This window comes from Cryptomeria japonica, chromosome 6, assembly GCF_030272615.1.
Source record: "Cryptomeria japonica chromosome 6, Sugi_1.0, whole genome shotgun sequence".
NCBI lineage: Eukaryota > Viridiplantae > Streptophyta > Pinopsida > Cupressales > Cupressaceae > Cryptomeria > Cryptomeria japonica.
Window position 1 is genome coordinate 30,939,393 of NC_081410.1, and position 19,576 is coordinate 30,958,968.

At 34.6% G+C, this 19,576-nt stretch overlaps 1 protein-coding gene across 1 annotated transcript; it reads right to left on the minus strand.

The window, feature by feature from the left end:
- Positions 1-2,499: 2,499 nt before the first annotated feature.
- Positions 2,500-7,153, minus strand: LOC131069992 (serine/threonine-protein kinase Aurora-2). Its single transcript, XM_059207105.1, has 9 exons — positions 6,912-7,153; positions 6,582-6,714; positions 4,341-4,487; positions 4,143-4,238; positions 3,967-4,062; positions 3,773-3,869; positions 3,573-3,690; positions 3,191-3,263; positions 2,500-3,079 (listed from the first exon to the last, which is right to left on the minus strand). The coding sequence occupies exons 1-9, from the start codon at positions 6,953-6,955 to the stop codon at positions 2,972-2,974; spliced, it is 912 nt and encodes a 303-aa protein (XP_059063088.1). The 5' UTR covers positions 6,956-7,153; the 3' UTR covers positions 2,500-2,971.
- Positions 7,154-19,576: the final 12,423 nt, after the last annotated feature.

Consider the following 19,576-nt stretch of genomic DNA (forward strand, 5'->3'; position numbering starts at 1 on the left):
CCCTAAAACAAAGTTGTAATCCTATTTTATATTATTGGGAGGTTGCATTTGGACAATATATCCAAGCAGCTTTCTCACTGTGTTTTTTCCCTTGTTGGGTTTTCCATGTAAATATGGTGTTATGGTTGTGCGCTTTTGTGTTTCTCTTCTTGCAATTAGATAATTACATTTGATGAATTGTTGATCTATAATTGAAGAAATTGTTTAAGTACGGGTTCACCCCTCCTCCCCTCTCAATACTCTTATGTGTTCAAACAATAGATTGATCATGGTGGACCCATTATGCATATTTTTTCTTCCATGCCCCATCATCCCTAGTTCCCTAGGCTCCACATAGCAGACTCGACCTTTAGTGTCATCATTTAAATTATAATTCCCAAATGTGCCCCACTATCCTCAACTACAACAATGCAAGTAACACCTATATAAGCATTCAAGTTGGTGTTTCCTCTATTGTTGATTGAAAGCAAGAACCCCCCAAGCTCAACCAAATCTCTATCTACATGAGGATAAAAGAAATCATAATTCACAAATCCCTATTATCCTCAACTACAACAATGCAAGTAACACCTACATAAGCATTCAAGTTGGTGTTTCCTCTATTGTCAATTGAAAGCAAGAACCTCTCGAGCTCAACCAAATCTTTGTCTAAATGGGGATCAAAGAAACCATGTGGAGCCCAACTCATATGAACTCCTATCAATTTGGCAGTTCCTCTATCATCGATTCAAAGTAAGAACCTCCCAAGCTCAACCAAATCTTTGTCTACATGGGGATCAAAGAAACCATGTGGAGTCCAACTCCTATGAACTCCTATGAGTTGGCAAAACAAAATGCCAAGGCATGGAAAATCCTCAAGAAAGTTGAGCTTATAAGGTACTTGAAAAAGCTACATGGTCATGACCACACACTCTATGATGACAAACTGAAAGGTATAGAAATTGAGGTGTTTGAGAAATTGATAGCATGGGTCAAAAGCCTTTTTATTGATGGAATGAAAATCTATAAAGATATGCAAAATAAGGATGAAGTTCTCTTCCTTCATATGTGATGGGAACAACTGAAGCAAATTTTGAATAGCTTCGTGAGAACCTTTCTTCCTTGGCCATATGATGAAGTGATTTTCTAGCTTATCAAGTATGTCATCCTCAAAGGGAAATTTCAATGTCTACTCATTCTATTTTAGTTTTCTCTGTCATTTCAAGCATTCCTACCTTGTTAGCTTTCAATTTTTTCCCTTTATCTTCATTGGAGAACTTTATCCTAGAATTTGAACATGGTATTGGGGTTGGCCCCTTGCCATTAACCATGTCATTGCTTCTAAACATTCTACTCTAGGCATGCCTCACCCCTCTTGTCCCTCTAAAGCCCTCTCCTTTCATTTCTTTCATTTCTATGTGATGGGAATAACTAAAGCAAATTTGGAATAGCTTCATGAGAACCTTTCTTCCTTGGCCATATGATGAAGTGATTCTCTAGCTCATCAAGTATATCATCCTCAAAGGGAAATTTCAATTTGTCTACTCATTCTATTTTAGTTTTGTTTGTCATTTCAAACATTCCTACATTGTTAGCTTTCAATTTTTTTCCTTTATCTTCATTGGAGCACTCTATCCTAGAATTTGAACATGGTATTGGGGTTGGCCCCTTGCCATTAACCATGCCATTCCTTCTAAACCCTCTACTCTAGGCATGCCTCACCCCTCTTGTCCTTTCATTTCTTTAGTTTCTCTTTCAAATGTTCTACCTATTAGCCCTAGTATTGCCCCCCTACACTAAGCCCTCGTATCGTGCTAATCATTAACCATACCATTGCTTTTAAACCCTTTGTCCCTCTAAAAACTCTCATAAAAAAAACTTTCAAAATCCTCAAGTCTAGGTTCCCCTATTTCAATCAAAGCCTCTACTTTTAACAATTCAACCTATCCCGCTTATCCCACCTCTTCCTCAATTGAATCGCGTGGTTGCTTCGGTAGTCACCATGTTAACTACAAATTTTATAGGTATTCCCAACTTTGACAATACAACCTATCCCGCTTATCCCACCTCTTCCTCAATTGAATGACGCGATTGCTACGGTAGTCACCATTGTTAACTACAAATTTTATAAGCATTGCTCACCATAAATTGTACTAGCTATATATTGTTTAGAAACCTATTTTATTTAGAAATAACATCATCAAATAAGTTGAATTTAGAAGTGATTGATTCTTATGAAAATGAAGTAATAAAATGAAAATGCATTATCACTTTAATTTTACATTTTACTTCAATTAAAAAATAATAAGTTTGGATGAATCAATCAACACTGTTAATCCAGAAGCTAAAAATAATAAGTTCGAAAAATCGACTAGGCATATTTAATCATTTTACTTAATTTTCAATACTTTCACTTGACATAGGCTTTACCAACATCAAGCCAAATATCAACCCATATTCACTACGCATTTTCAAAACTTCATGAAATTTTAATTACAAGGAAATTGCTTAGAATGCATGTTAACAGCAAATATCAACCTATATTCACTACACATTGCAAAAACTTCAGGATATTTTAGTTACATGGAAACAGATGGATCCTGGGTTTTGTCTGCCCAATTGGTAGAGTTTGGAGAGAATTACAAAGGAGAAAAAAAAGAGTTCGACAAATTAATAAATTGCATGAATGGCGGCAATACAGGAAGGGGACACCAGTAAACAATGAACAGGCCTAGATCTCTATATATGTTACATGTTATCAGACTAGACAGGAAGCACTCTATACACATCTAAGGATGGGCAAGGGCAAAAAATGATTATCACAAATCAACCCTAACTTACAAGAATCCTCCAAGAGGAAGCTACAACAAGCACATAGTTCAATTGGATTCCTACACGAATAGTTCAAGTGAAACCTCCTGGAGGGAAGGCTACAACAAGCACATAGTCCAATTTAATCCTCCTAGAGGAAGGCTACCGACAGGTACATAGTTCAATTGAATGGTCTATAGATACCATCAGGATCAGCATTTTGAACAATCCATGGATGTTGCAAAAGCTTATGTAAAGGCAGCCTCTTTGAAGAATCTTTCTGCAAAAGCTGCATAACCATAAACCATAATAAAGTGTTACCATGATAACTAAAAAAGTACTGACTGAGACTTATCAAAAAAAATTGCAACTTCAAAATATCAAGGCAGCAGATACTAACTTGAGATATTAGATCTTTGGCTGCAGCAGAAACAAGCGGCTTTAAAGGAAATTTCAAATCCACTTTCATGATCCTACATAAAAAAGTTAACCATACTCAAATCCATGCCTGGAATAAAGCAAATGGAATAAGGCCCGAAACAAAAACGAATTTGTCAATATGAGCTTCTGGATTTGATTATGTGAGTTATTTTGCATCAACATTTCGGATCACACTCTGTGATCCATCATCAGGATCACAAAGTGTGGTCCGAAACATTGATGCAAAAAAGCTCAAACAAGCAAATCCAGAACCTCATATAGACATACTGATGGATTGTGGAAATCTACTGTATTGAAAAACGAATTTACTAAGAACTGAAACATAGGATGGTTTCTCAAACCTTTTGTACGTGTCCGAATGCTCCTTTGCTTCAAAAGGAGGAACCCCATAAAGAAACTCATAACACAACACTCCCAAACTCCATATGTCTACCCCAGAATCATGCTCCCTGTTTTCCACTGGAATAGACATATTTGTAAATATTTAAATATCCTAGAAGAAAACAATAAAGAAAAAATGTTAAGGGTTACACTAACATACCCATTTCAGGAGGTAAGTAATCCAAGGTTCCACACATGGTGCGCCTTCTATCAAAAGTGTGCACGGACCAACCAAAATCTGCAATTTTCAGTTCACCCTGACAAGTGAATTCGTTAATAATCTAATAATCAGAAAGACATTCTTGCAAGTTGAAATTGATTATAATGAGAAATAAATTCATCCTTGGCACGTACCTGTATGCCTATTAACAAGTTCTCTGGCTTGATATCCCGGTGTATGACATGTTTTTCATGGCAATAGATCAAAGCTTTTGCAAGAGATGCAATGTACTGTATAAAAAATTAGAGTCAATAGTTTCCAGACAAAAGATAAGAAAAGTAGATTATAAGCCATCCTCAAATGCACTTACAGTAGCTGACCGCCTTTCACTGAAGCATTTACAACGCTGAAGCTCTTTGTAGAGCTCACCTTTTGCAGCATATTCAAGAATAAGGTAGACTCTACTCTGAATAAATTTTTGAATCACAGAATCAATTACAGAAAACCAGGGAAAGCTTTAAAGAAAAGTCAATGTAACCTAAGGATTAGAATGTTGCAGGCTATGCACCTGATCATAGAAGTATCCAAACAATCTAAGTATATTTGGATGGCGTAGATGACTCTGAATTTCAATCTCCCTACGCAACTGGTGCTCTACCTGCGACTGCTGGAGCTGATTCTTGAATAGAACTTTTAAAGCCACAACATATTTGCTCTGTTTACACAAGTGAAGATACCTGGTGAATCATAGTCCTTTGCTAAAAAATAAATCAAGACATTCAAATTCTTACTTTTCTTATGAAATGATAAGACCTCCTGAATTATATTTATTATGTCCTAAAGGTGAATCTCACCATTTATGCTAAAAGCAAATATAAGGAACAATTTTTCTCTATGGCGAGATGAGAGGCATTAAAACCCTTGTAAAAGTTTCAGCACATTTGTGTATTGGTTTCCTGAGTTTCTCTGATTTTCTAATGGCCAAAACTTAGGTTAGGGTTAGATGCAACTGCAGGTCCTGCAGGTAACAAATTTTATAACTTCGGAACCCTCAGAGAAGTCACCACACCTTTATACATTGGTGTTGTCTCGGTGCTTAGTGGTGAGACTCAGAGCTTGAATGCATGGCCTGAAAAATCAGATTATGCAAGTCTCATCAAATTACCTCCTAACACACTAATCGTATTTATCTGGTGGATGCACTTTTAGCAGTATCCTGATTATGGTGAATATCCATTAGTTCAAAATCCAAAAAGGCAATTTCAAGGTTGCTCTGCTGGGATCAATGTTGCGCTTATCCAGTTCCAGCTAAGTTCATAGGGTCTTGATTTTGGGCTGGTGAATATCAAAAATTAAACATCAACCCATGCTTATTAGGATGCCAAGTCCAAAGCTCAGCCATCGAGAAATCCTCAAAGTGATGAATTGCCCAAGCCTTGCAAACTACAAACACCCAGTAGTCCTATGGTTCACATACCTCGCATGAGGGTTTTTTCCCCTCTCATTCAGCATCAGATTGAAGCCTACTCAATTTCAAAGCAGCAGCCTGCACAGAATCACAAAAATAAAGACACTGGCCAGTTTTACCCTTGATTTGGGATTTGCATGGTGTAGTCTATCAGGATTAACCTGGAAATTGATTGGATGTCAGGACAAAAATAAATGACAATAACAAAAAACAAAAAGTGGGCTAAAAATTTGAGTGTGGTTAACTGAAAAAATGCTTAGAAGAGATTCAAACTTTCACTGAAATTGCTATTTGACTCATCTAAACAACTCATTAGGTAAAATCTTAAACCAACGAGGCCAGGTTTAAAACTCCTTGCAATTTGCCAGAAATATCATCTTCTGTTGATTTCAACCTGGGTAGGGAATTGGGTTATGTGTTAACCTATACTGATTAAGATGGCCATGATCAAACTGAGCTGTTAAGAACTTTTCTATCAACAAATACACACAGATCTCCTAAGGCAGGTTATCCCAATGACAAGGAGATTTTTCCTACTCACATGAGAAATCAACCCAGTAATTTGATCTCTGCTACTAAGAAAATGGGTTTGTCTTACTCAATTGGGCATCATGGTACAAAGACTTTCTATGGGGTGACTCACTCCCATTACTGATGCAGCCAAGCAAGTTTAGCTTGGAAGTGCAGATGGCTTCCAGTTCATTAGTGGTGATAAGAGCGCAACCATAACCCCAGCGCTGTGACCTAAGCTACAGGGATGTCAGTGTCACGCTGTGCAGCCCTCCTCGGGAATATTTCTAAAAGCATTATTTATTTGTTTTTGAAGCACAAACAGTAGATCTACTAAAACAATTAATGAAGCCTTCGCTGCAAATATTTGAACCAAAAAGTCAGAACACTGTACCAAAGCAACAGGATTACCCTATTTGAAAATACCCTAAGGCATACAAAGGCTATATGACTAGTTCCGAGATAATCCACAAGTGGGCAAGTCAGAACACTGTACCAAAGCAACAGGATTACCCTATTTGAAAATACCCTAAAGCATACAAAGGCTATATGACTAGTTCCAAGATAATCCACAAGCGGGCAATGGGCGTTCGATCTCTTTAACCAGTAAACCGAAAAAATAGACACAGTGAAAACTAAATAAGGAGCATTTGACAGCAGCACTCTAAGATCTCTGCACGAACAAAAAAGCTAAAATCAGAAATATCCTCTAACGAAACCCCAGCATTGTCCATGACCATAAGCAGTGTGACTGGTACAAACATAATCAGTAAGTGGGCATTAATCTCTTCACAGTAAAAACTATAAAAAAGGATGGAGTAAAAAACTAACCTTTTTCTCTCTTGCAAGATACACGTTACCAAATTTTCCCCTTCCCAGCGGCTTACCAATGTCAAAATCATTCAATGTCCACCGCTTATCCTGCTTCTTACAAATATCTCCTTCCTTGCCCTGATCAACAAAAACATACAGAGCACAAGTTGAGTTAATCAAAAACCCATTACAGAAATCTTATCACCAAACGAAATGGCACCGCCCTCTTCCCCTTCTGATCAATAGGAGAGCCCACAAATGCACACTTAAAATTTCTGAAGAAAAAAAAAAAAGTATTGAGCCATACTGACACAAAACCCATGATGAAGAAGATTAAAATCAAATGATACCATATTTTCAGCCTGGGCATTGATCTCTAGAGCCATCACCATTGTTGAATGCTGGTCAGAAGAAACAAGCGCAGTACGGAGGGCAAATGAGGAGGAGCCTCAGCAAACGGTCTGATTTTCTCGTTCTTCAATCCCCAAGAATAAAATTGTGATCCTAGCCTGTCGTTTTAAGCCAGGGGACGCCTAGATGGTTGCTGTTGGCCCTTTGTTTTCATAAGAAAATTGAACGTATAGAAGTTTGAAAAGTTGGTAAAGACAATTTTTTTTTAGAATTATTGACCCCACTCTTAACGGTCACATAGATATTAATACCACGTAATAGAATCTCTATGCTAACGTCTTGGAGGATTTGTGCAAAAGATTCTAGTAACCATGTATGGAGGATTTGGGGAACCATAGTAAGGAAACTAACCTTCATTTCTCGGTACAATGCAAGTTATCTTGCTTGGTCTTCGTTTTTAGAAGAAATTTAGTTGGAAATATAACATTCTTGGAAAGCATCCTATGCAATGCGATGAGTTGTAAGATTAGAAAACAATAAAAACCGTTTGTTTGTTCAAGATTAGAAAACAATAAGAATCATTTGTGTTTTTTAAGATATTGTATTAATTTGGATTAGATTTTGTAAAAAAACAATCATTCGTGTTTTAGATTATGTATAGGGGGTAGTAGTGAGTATGAGAAGAGCAATGAAATGTTGAATGATAGATTACCTTAACTAAATAGAAGAAGGGAGAGGCGGTGCAAGGACGAGAGGATTCAAGAGGATTAAGGGGAAGAAAAATAGTTAAAAGCTTAAAAACATCATGGACAAGAAAAAAATTAGACAAATTTGAAAGTAAGAAAGAAGCACCCAAACATGAAGGAGCAACAAAAATTAACAAATTGAAAATCCAACCACGAGACATAAAGATAGCACTTTGTTTATCATTCAACATTCCATTGCTCTTCTATTGCTAATACATTTTAATGATGGATCATAGAGTGTGGTCCAAAAAATTCATTAAAAAAAATTACACAAATTAATCTAGAAAGATACAAAGATCTAATACTATGGATTGTATGAATTTTATGTGTTTAATGTAATTTTTATTTATGTTTGTGTTCATTTTGTATTTATATATGATAAACAATGTAAGAATGTGTAAAGTTAGATTCATTCTTCTAACCTCTTTGTCTACTTGTGCATACACATGTTTGTATATTTAGTACTATCTTACCTTATTACACATATACACCTATAAATTCACCTTATTACCATGACCAACACACTATTATTGCATCTATCTCAATTTAGTTAGAAGCCTGCAAATTTGAAGGTAGCCATGTAGTCACAAATTTGTCCCTTTCTAATTTAAAATTTAAAATCCAAATTTTGGTCAATTAGACCTCTTCACATGATTTGATGCTATATGCTAATATTTGAAGTAATTCAATACATTCATTCAAATCAATCGAATAATCATTTCTCACATCTAGAAAACTTACAAGACAAACATTCTAAAGAGCAATCAATAGCAACATATTTTGATTTAGTTCAATAAAAAGAGTAAAGAATACACATCTTAGGTGCTTACCTATTTTTTTTTATTGTTCAATTTTAAAAGGGAGTGATTAAGATACAATGCCCTTGTAAATTAGTCACACTATAATCTAGTGAGGTATACATCAATGCTACTAGTCCTTAAATCTTCAAAAAAAGGTAGAGAAAAAAATTGTGAATCAAGAAAAGTTGTAAGACAAAACTTTATAGATTATTAAGATGGATCTAGAGTACAAGAAGAGGTCCACAATTGTAAATTCATCTCAAGCCCATAAACTTGCCCTCTGATATGGTAGTGATCCAATGCCATTCCAAACAATTAAACTAACTTAGAGGCATTATTTCCAAGTCTAACAATAGACATACTCTAGATTATTACATGTTTGACATCATTCTTTGGTTATTGAGCTAAGTATCATTTTATCCACCTTATTCAATTTTCAAGGCACTATATTCAATTTACTATTCTCATTTATAAAAATATAATTAATTTATGTTGATTGTGGTTACTTGTTTGTATTAATTCAATTAGCCTAAATTCCACCACAACGGACCATCATTAGTTTCCTTTTCATTCTAATGAACTAATATGATCATACACAACCTAACCTTCTTGTTGAGGTTTATGTTACCTAAGAGTTTTCAAATTACATTTTTTCAAGTAGTGCCATATTTTTTAGATCTATCCTTCTTTCACATTATTGTACTTTGTTAATATTTACTTTTCTACTATAATAAATGTGTCTCATTGTGATATATTTTTCACATGCTTTACCCACCCTTGGCTATCACACTAGGGTTTCATTTTAGATTTGGCATACCTTCATCATTTTTATTTATTTTTTAATATAAAACATTACATTTGAGCTTGATTTTCCTATCTCTATTTATGGTGCCTAGAAGAAGTGCCCTCCTAAACCCTACAATGGCCCATATTAACTCTATTTTAATTCTCATAACAAGAACAATGAGGATTGTGGTCATGAATGCTCACATGGAGAATGAAGATATTATAAATGAGTTGGCTACTTCAGCTAGTGAACAAAATCTTATAGAAATAGTAGATATATTTTGTGATGTATGTGCAAGTAAACCATATGGACATGAAACTTTGCAAGTAATTTTGGATAAGCTTCTTATGTAAGTGCATATATCCTCGTTGCTACCACAGATACTTCTTCTACTATTGATCCTTCTACTACCACCATTCATCCTTATGGTCCCATGGCCAATAGTTTCCCATTATTTAGTACCTACCTAAGGTTTACTCATCCTCCACCTTATATCCTAGCTCCTAGATATACTCTTATAATCCCCATTACCCACAACATTTGATACCCTTATGTTCCTATTATCTTATATGTGCCTCTATCGTGCTCATGTACTTTTCACCATATTCACACCTTCAAGTGGTTCCTAGTTAGTCAACGTTTCTTTCTCTACTCTAGATGCACTATTTCATAAAATAAATCAAGTAAAAAAGACAATGGATATAAAGACTATGGATTATGTTGAATTTATGGATGTTGAACATACATCATTATCTTATGATGTTTTCAATGTAAATTTATCAGTTATGGGATCTATAGAGCCATATTTTTCTATTTATGATGGTAAAGGAAACTTTGGTTGCCTAATATACATCTTTGACTATTATATTGTGTTTCTATATTAAACTATGCAAAATTTATTTTCGTCAATGTTTTGGATCACACTCCATGATCCATCATTGGGATGAGAGAGTTGTAGAAATAAAATAGATAAATTGCATACCAAGATAGGTCAAAAAGAGGTGGATGGGTTGCACTAAGATCCACCCCTTTTAAATTATCTTGGTCTGCAATTTATCTATTTTCTTTCTACGACTCTCTCATCCTAACAATGGATCACGGAGTGTGATCCAAAACATTGATGTAAATAAATTTTACATAATTGAATCCAAAAGCACAATTCAATAATCGTTATGGACTATGAAAATATAATGCCTCTGATACATCTTAGATCTTATGTTGTTGCATGTGTAGATTTTATTTACAAGGAGAAGTTGTCAACAAAGTTGTTTCTCTAAACTTTACAGGATTTTGCTATAGAAGTCTTATTTTCATTTCTTCAAGGATCTATTTATTCTTTTAACAAACTTACTAAAGTGTTTTTAAAGTAATTCAAAGCTAGCATAATTGTTAGAGAATTTGCAATCAATTAATTTGATGTGTTATAAGCATCCAATGAACACATTAGTGATTGTGTTATTCAATTCTTGTCTTTGTACTCTAAGTGGCTTACTCCCTTACATGATATTGAAGTACATAACATTTTATTAAAGGATTATCAAATCATTTCAAAATAATGTGTATTTGAATAGTTTGACATCTTTCATGGACTTGTGTGTACATATTAAGATTTTAGAATATATAATTTCCTTGCATGTAATGCCTTTAATATGGATCATCAAGACAATATGCTTCCTACCCTTCCAAGTATCAAAAGTCAAAACATTTTCAATATTATGAAGGAAAAGGTGAATTGAGTGTGGCTAATAATTATTTTCCTTCTTATAAACAAAGAGATCCTAAAAAATTCACTAACCTTAAATATCCTACAAATGATATGCTTCAAACTTTTCTGAGTGCTAATATAATTAAAGTTTCCCATTTGTCCATTAGATACTTGTAAACCCCTTCCTAAGTCATATAATGACCATTTTATAATTATCATAGAGTCAAAGGGTATAAAACAATCTTTCTTTGAACTCTTTTAAACACAAGGTACAAGATCATACATAAGTCATATGCAAGATCACTTTGTCTAGCATGCTTTAGTGTTATGTAATCAAGGATATGTAGTTGTAAAACAAAAACTCCTTATTGATCAATCACCATTCTCATGCTTTAGTTTGAAAAGAATGTCAATAGTGTGTATTTGCACATGTGACTGTATGTTAATGGTGTTTCCACATGTTATTAGAATAAATTTCACCTCCTTAAAATATTTGCATGTCTAATATGAATTTTTTTAAGGTTTTGTCAATGAAAGAGAAACAAGAAAGCGGTTTGTTGGTAGAATGTGCACCCCAAAACTAAGTAGGTATAGGTTTTCCATGCCCCCAAGGTAAAGTTGGGAAAAATTAAGAGGGAGATAGATGTATTTTTACCAAAAGAAGATACATTGTGATTGTTCCTGATATTATGCTCCCACAATATAACATGCATGAGTCACATATTGGGTAGGAACAAAACATATTAAAAGAGGTCCAAAGGCGCATAAGAAAGGATGAGAAAGTAGAATGAAAGAAAGATAGAGATAATCTTAATATCATGCTTTAGTAATTGAACGATGGAGATAATCTTGTAGACACCTAAAATTAATATTTAATTAATTTAAGCTTGTCAACGTAATTAATTTATTTAATTATGTTATCCTTATTCTTCTCAGTGTCAATTAAATCTAATTTAATTAATCCTATCACTATTGTCCAATAATTAATTTATCAAACAAATTAATCATTTCCCTATTCTTCTAAAGTCCCTCCAATAATTATTTCTTCTAAACCCACTCAGTTAATTAATTTTAATTAATTAACCTAGTCATGTGATTCCTACAAATCACTTTTCCTAATCCCCACTCAACCTAATTAATTCTTCTAGAACCCTCATAATCATGCTTAACAATATCCTTCAATTTAATATTCCCACTCATGTCACATCAATCTTGAACCTCTCAAAGAAATTCAATTTTCTTTGAATCCCCCTATGCATCCTCATTTTGAAATTCAAATTTCCTTTCCCCCTCTTCTCAAGGAATTTTATATTCCTGTTTATTTTCCCAAGGCATCCTTGATCCATGCCCACCATTTCAAATCAATCTCATCCCTCCATAACTAGATCAATCTTGGCCCTTCATTGTCCTCCTCCAATCTATAAATTGGAGGATCATTTCCTCACAAAGGGATCCACTTCCTCTACAGCATTCTCATGCTGCTAATTTTCTCTTCTATTCTCTTTTATCATATCCTTATTATGTCCTCATAATCCTTCAATCCTAATCTTGTTGAGTAAAGGAGAGCAATCCACATCCACATGAAGCAATGAGCACATCAAGTGGAGCATCAAAGGGGCACATCTTCCACTTCATCAAGCTTAATCCAAAGGAGAAGGAGAAGATATAAGGTATAATGGTCTTTTGATGTTTTTAATGTTTTATTTCTTATTTCATTTTTATTTGACCATTATATCAAAATCTACATAAAATATCAAACAAATGCAACAAACACCATTATACCTCATAGTTATCTCTTGTTCCTCAGATTGAGCTCGATGAAGTGGAAGATGTGTCCCTTTGATGCTCCACTTGATGTGCTCCTTGCTTGATGTGGATGTGGATTTCTCTCCTTTGCTCAACAAGATTAGGATTGAAGGATTATGAGGATATCATGATATGACAGAAGAGAATAGAAGAGAAAATTAGTAGCATGAGAATGCTATAGAGGAAGTGGATCCCTTTGTGAGGAAATGATCCTCCAATTTATAGATTGGAGGAGGCCAATGAAGGGCCAAGATTGATTTGGTTATGGAGGGATTAGATTGATTTGAAATGGTGGGCATGGATCAAGGATGCCTTGGGAAAATAAACAAGAATATTAAATTCCTTGAGAAGAGGGGGGAAAGGAAATTTGAATTTCAAAATGAGGATGCATAGGGGATTCAAAGAAATTTGAATTTCTTCGAGAGGTTCAAGATTGATGTGACATGAGTGGAAATATAAAATTGAAGGCTATTGTTAAGCATTATTATGAGGGTTCTAGAATAATTAATTAGGTTGAGTGGGGATTAGGATAAGTGATTTGTAGGAATCACATGACTAGGTTAATTAATTAAAATTAATTGACTGAGTGGCTTTAGAAGAAATAATTATTAGAGGGACTTTAGAAGACTAGGGAAATAATTATTTTGTTTGATAAATTAATTATTGGACAATAGTGACAGGATTAATTAAATTAGATTTAATTGACACTGAGAAGAATAAGGATAACATAATTAAATTAATTAATTACATTAACAAGCTTAAATTAATTAAATATTAATTTTAGGTGTCTACATTTTGCCCCTCTTTCATATAGCGTAGTGAAATGATGTTATATCAAAGAAGAATAGAACATAGTGGAAGAAAAAGGATAAGGACTAGTAGCATGATGCCCCAGTCATAAGGTGAGGAAGAATGACGAGGAGGAAGGATGATAAGTAAGTAGTTGTATGCCCCCTCAAGAGGACATGTGGGTTCGAAGAACATGGGTGTGCTCTCGAAATGGATTAGAAGACTAGGTGATGAAAGGATGAAGATGATGAAAGAGGGAACGAGGATGGATTTCTTGTGAATGAAATGAGATAAAGAAATGATAAATGAATGGGATTTCTTGTTGAGAAAATATAGAGAGAAAACCTAGGTTTGATATTTCCATGGATAGTCTACACCACTAGTTATAAGAACTAGGATGATATAAAGATTTGAGGCATGGACTGACACTCAGACAAACATGTATGTCTTGCACACAACCATGCAAGTGTTGATAAACACTAATGCAAAGTTGATGTTTCGTACAAGGAAAACCTTCAAACACGCCATGCCATGAAAACTATGCCCCATTATACACCAACCAAGACATACCAAGATATAAGATGATCAAGGCAGTCTTGGACAAGTAGAATCTTGGGACACAAGATGAAAATAAAAGCAAAAAGCTCAAGCATACAAACAACATGCACATGACCAATTGACATCTCTTGACAAGAGTAGGACATGGATTTGGATAAACATATAGACTAGGGAAGGATGTATCCCGATGGGCAGGTGATGGATTTGGATGAACTGCCAGACATTGTGTTTTTCTTAATCTTTTTATTCTAGGCACCTAGATCTAATTAGGGGTAAAAGAACTCTTGTTTTTTGTGTTTAAGGAAGGTGTAGAGGTAGGGGAGTATTCTCTTGTCTACATACACAATTAGAACAAAACCCCATCCATTATCCACCATCCATTTTTCACAATCCCATTCCGTTAGTCCAATCTTTGCAAATTCTCATCTTCCATCCCCTATCCATTTCATCTCCCCAATTATTGTTACCAACATATATGAGCATACCTCTAGTTCAAAGAAATACAAAGGAATACCATCCATGGAGCTAAATGCTTGAGTCCTCCCTTCCTCCTTCATGCATCCACTCATCCTCATCCCCATCCATCCAAACTATTCCAAAAATTTAAAAACAAAAAAATCAAAAAATCAAGAAAAAAATACCAAAAAAAAAGCAAAAAGTAAAAAAATAAAAAATATGAAAAAGTAAAGAAAAATTATTTCATCCAATGGTGAAAACCACTTCTTGTGGCACTTTGGGTAAGTACCATGATGAAAACTTGGCAAACAAGCATCATGTGTAATTCCCTCATCTTTTAGCACTCTACACTTGGGGACAAGCTTCATCCATGCAATCGGCCCATCCATTTGCATCCTATCCAAGTCCATTCTCCTTTCCTATCTTTGATCTTGACTATCCTATCCATATCCTCCATCTCATATCCCTCATCCTATCAAAATGAATCCTCCATTCTTATCTTTGGTCTTGATCATATAGAGGCAAAATAATGTATATGCATGCATGCTTTGGAAAACACAAGCCTTAATACCTCTACCATCCATATCCATTACACATTACCTTTCCACCTCACACATTATTATCCACCATCTTTCCTATCCTTCATTCCACTACCCTTAGTGGGGCATTTTCCTCCTTTGCTACATAGTCCTTGGGTCTCCATCATCCTACTTTTATTCCTCCATATCCTATCCATATCCATCCACTCAGTCTATCTGTCTCCTATCCAAACAATATCTCCCTCCATCCATCCATCCATCCATCCTTTTACCAATCCTTGGTTCTCCCTTGTCATTAGTTCCAATCCATCTATCCTATATCCACCAATCCACCCCATCCTTTCCAATTATATTTTTAATCCAATCCTATTTCATCCAATCATATTCTCCATCTCTTCCAATTACCAATCATTAATCCTATCCCCAATCCAATCCTACTCAATCATCCATCCCCTTTTCATCCTATCTAATCATTTATCCTTCTATCATCCTATCCAATCCATCAAACTAAACTTTTCCCATCTACCTAAGCTTACACTAACTTATGCCTAATCCAAGTACCTCTAATCAAATCCAAGTGGCAATCCTCTCATCTACAAACCTTTCACATCCAACTTGTCTTTTGTCATCCATCAATCTATCCACACCTTGCCCATCGGGATGATTCCTTCCCATGTCTGGCAGTTCATCCAAATCCATCACCTACCCACCGGGATGCATCCTTCCCTAGTCTGACAGTTTATCCAAATCCATGTCCTACTCTTAGCAAGAGATGTCAGTTGGTCATGTGCATGTTGTTTGCATGCTTGAGCTTTTCGCTTTGATTTTCATCTTGTGTCCCAAGACTATACTTGTTCAGGACTGCCTTGATCATCCTATATCTTGGTATGTCTTGGTTGGTGTATAATGGGGCATAGTTTTCATGGCATGGTGTGTTTGAAGGTTTTCCTTGTACGAACCGACAACCCTGGATTAGTGTTTACCAATACTTGCATGATTGTGTGCAAGACATTCCTATTTGACTGAGCATCAGTCCACGCCTTGGATCTTCATGTCATCCTAGTTCTTATAATCACTGATGTAGACTATCCATGGCAATATCAAACCTAGGTTTGCTCTCTATATTTTCTCAACAAGAAATCCCATCCATTTATCATTTCTTTGTTTTATTTCATTCACGAGACTCGAATCCATCTTCGTTCCCTCTTTCATCATCTTCATCATTTCATCACCTAGTCTTCTAATCCATTTTGAGAGCATGCCCATTATCTTCAAACCCACATGTCCTCTCGAGGGGGCATAAAACTACTTCCTCATCATCCTTCCTCATCACCATTCTTCCTCACCTTATGACTGGGGCATCATGCTACTAGTCCTTATCCTTTTTCTTCCACTATGTTCTATTCTTCTTTGATATAACATCATTTCACGACGCTATATCAAAGAGGGGCAAAATGTAGACACCTAAAATTAATATTTAATTAATATAAGCTTATCAATATAGTTTATTTATTTAATTATGTTATCATTATTCTTCTTAGTGTCAACTAAATCTAAATTAATTAATCTTGTCACTATTGTCCAATAATTAATTTATAAAACAAATTAATTATTTCCATATTCTTCTAAAGTCCCTCCAATAATTATTTCTTCTAAACCCACTCAGTTAATTAATTTTAATTAATTAAACTAGTCATGTGATTCCTACAAATCACTTTTCCTAATTCCCACTCAACCTAATTAATTCTTCTAGAACCCTCATAATCATTCTTAACAATACCCTTCAATTTCATATTCCCACTCATGTCACATCAATCTTGAACCTCTCAAAGAAATTCAAATTTCTTTGAATCCCCCTATGCATCCTCATTTTGAAATTCAAATTTCATTTTCCCCCTCTTCTCAAGGAATTTTATATTCCTATTTATTTTCCCAACGCATCCTTGATCCATACCCACCATTTCAAATCAATCGCATCCCTCCATAACCAAATCAATCTTGGCCCTTCATTGTCCTCCTCCAATCTATAAATTGGAGGATCATTTCCTCACAAAGGGATCCACTTTCTCTATAGCATTCTCATGTTGCTAATTTTCTCTTCTATTCTCCTCTATCATATCCTTATCATGTCCTCATAATCCTTCAATCTTCTAGTCCAAATCTATCCAAATCCATCAATAATCCATCAATCCAAATCCTATAAAATCCTAATCTTGTTGAGAAAAGGAGAGAAATCCACATCCACATCAATCAATGAGAACATCAAGTGGAGCATCAAAGGGGCGCATCTTCCACTTCATCAAGCTCGATCCGAAGGAGAAGGAGAAGATATAAGGTATATTGGTCTTTTGATGTTTTTAATGTTTTATTGCTTATTTCATTGTATTTGACCATTATATCCTCTTTCCATCTTTCCCCATCTTCAAATATCAATGTTATAATAGAGGTAGTCCCAATGTGATGATAGAGATAAGCATAATATTATAATATGAATGTTTCAATATTATAACAAAGAGAATCTCAATGTCACAATAAAGAGAGTATAGAAAGAAAGATGAAGAATTGTTATAGTATAGAAAGAACTAAAAAAAGGTGAAACTCGTTGTCATGTATCATATGAAGAATAGAAGGGTGCATTAGTAGAAGAAGCGAGGATTTCACCTATATCAACAAGGTTTCAAATTTTATAGTGTAGTTTATTGATACACATATTGTAGGTCTCAAACCTCTAAAGCTAAATCTTCTTTTGAGTGTCAAGGATGTCAAACTTAAGACAAAAATATTAAACTTATTATTAGGTTGGGAAACATTGGACCATTATACTAAGGTGGCTAATACCTACTTCAACTTTTGGCCATCCTAGACCAAGGTGGATTCTATAAGGTGCTTTCTAGGGACAATCATGGGTAATGGACATGTACCCTACAACAAACCATATTGAATGCATAGTAAACTCATATAAAGTTATTACTTTATACTTGTATGTTAGTTTGAAAATACAAGATTCTACACCTTTATAAAGTAATTAAATTACCACCTCAGTTGTCTAAAGATATGTTCTTGATAACTCCTAATATTGTAATGCACATTTAGATGTGTCAATGAAAAAGATGATCTACAAAATTTGAAATGAAGTTAAAATTGGATTTTTTAATGTGTTAGTCTAAACTACCTTAATTGTATACTTTCACTTACTTTTCGTTACCTTCACTTATTTTGGACCTCAACCCTCCTTGGATACTATTTTTTCAAGGATTGTGCCCTCTTCCATACCAAATATATACTTTTTAGGATTCAAAGAAATCCTATACTATAGACATCTTTGGAATATTAACTTCAAGTGTTTGTAGTGGTTGTTTATATCCTTAGAGTAGGGAGTCAATTCATCTATATGACATCATAATATACATGAGCATGCCCCATAGAGTGGTGAAGCTTATCTTTGGCTACTTGGACTCGTTAACTGTGATATGATATAATTAAATCTTGAAAAGTCATCCATCAATGCCATTAGCTTTGAACCAATCATCTTATATAGTAAATGGTCCATATAAGGCAATGGATAACTATTCTCGAGGAACTTGGTGTTTACTTTTGAAAATCCACAAAAAGATTGATGTATCCACTCTTATTCATCATTGGTACAAGATTGGACACCCACTTTAAATTCTCGATCAACTTTATAATTCTCCTCTCTTTTAGATTCATCAACTTCTTTTGTATCTAAAGGGTTACCATGGGATTGATGGGTTTTTTCTTTTGTCTAAACGACTTTATACCAAGATCTAATAAAATAGTATATTAAAACAAATATTCCTTGTATCCCTTTGGCTTGTAATATGACCACAAAAAGCATTTATTATACTTTGTTAGTTATGCAATCAACATTTACTTCCCTATCGGTCTAATTTTATTACCAAGGTAGATCATCCTAGGAGCCACTATAGTTCCTAAGTTCACTCCTTCTACATCTTGTTTGTCTTAATCAGTCTAATTTTATTACCAAGGTAGACCATTCTAGGAGCTACTACCATTCGTAAGTTCAGTTCTTGTACATCTTGTTTTTTGACAAGCTTGATTCTTGTTGTGTGGTAGTAATTTTGATTAGACGTCCTCTATAGTGCTAGAAGACCTCTTGAGATAGTATTTATTTTGAGTTGAATGGTAGTATTTCTAAAGAGAGACACTTTTCCATTTTTTCTCTACTATCAATTGTCCATCAATAAGTTGATTCTTTTAGTGATTGATGTAGCTCAAGAACTTATATATCTACTTATCTCCATTCAAGACTTTTTGATTATGGATATTATCAAGAGTGCTTGACCTAGTGAAAATTGAGCTACACTATATTAACAATGGGATGATGCCAAAGAAGTATCAAATTTTGAAGCCAAGATAGAAAGGATATCAACTACAAAAAATTTAATTATATCTAGTGATTTGATGTCAAGAGTATCAAACATTTTTATATAATCC

Excerpts from the sequence above, each read along its gene's own strand:
- LOC131069992 (XM_059207105.1), bottom strand. The coding sequence starts at position 6,955 with ATGGTGATGGCTCTAGAGATCAATGCCCAGGCTGAAAATATGGT. Across the intron at positions 4,488-6,581 it reads ATCTTGCAAGAGAGAAAAAG|AGCAAATATGTTGTGGCTTT; the intron begins GTTAGTTTTTTA and ends TTGTGTAAACAG. Across the intron at positions 3,080-3,190 it reads CCAAAGATCTAATATCTCAA|CTTTTGCAGAAAGATTCTTC; the intron begins GTTAGTATCTGC and ends ATGGTTATGCAG.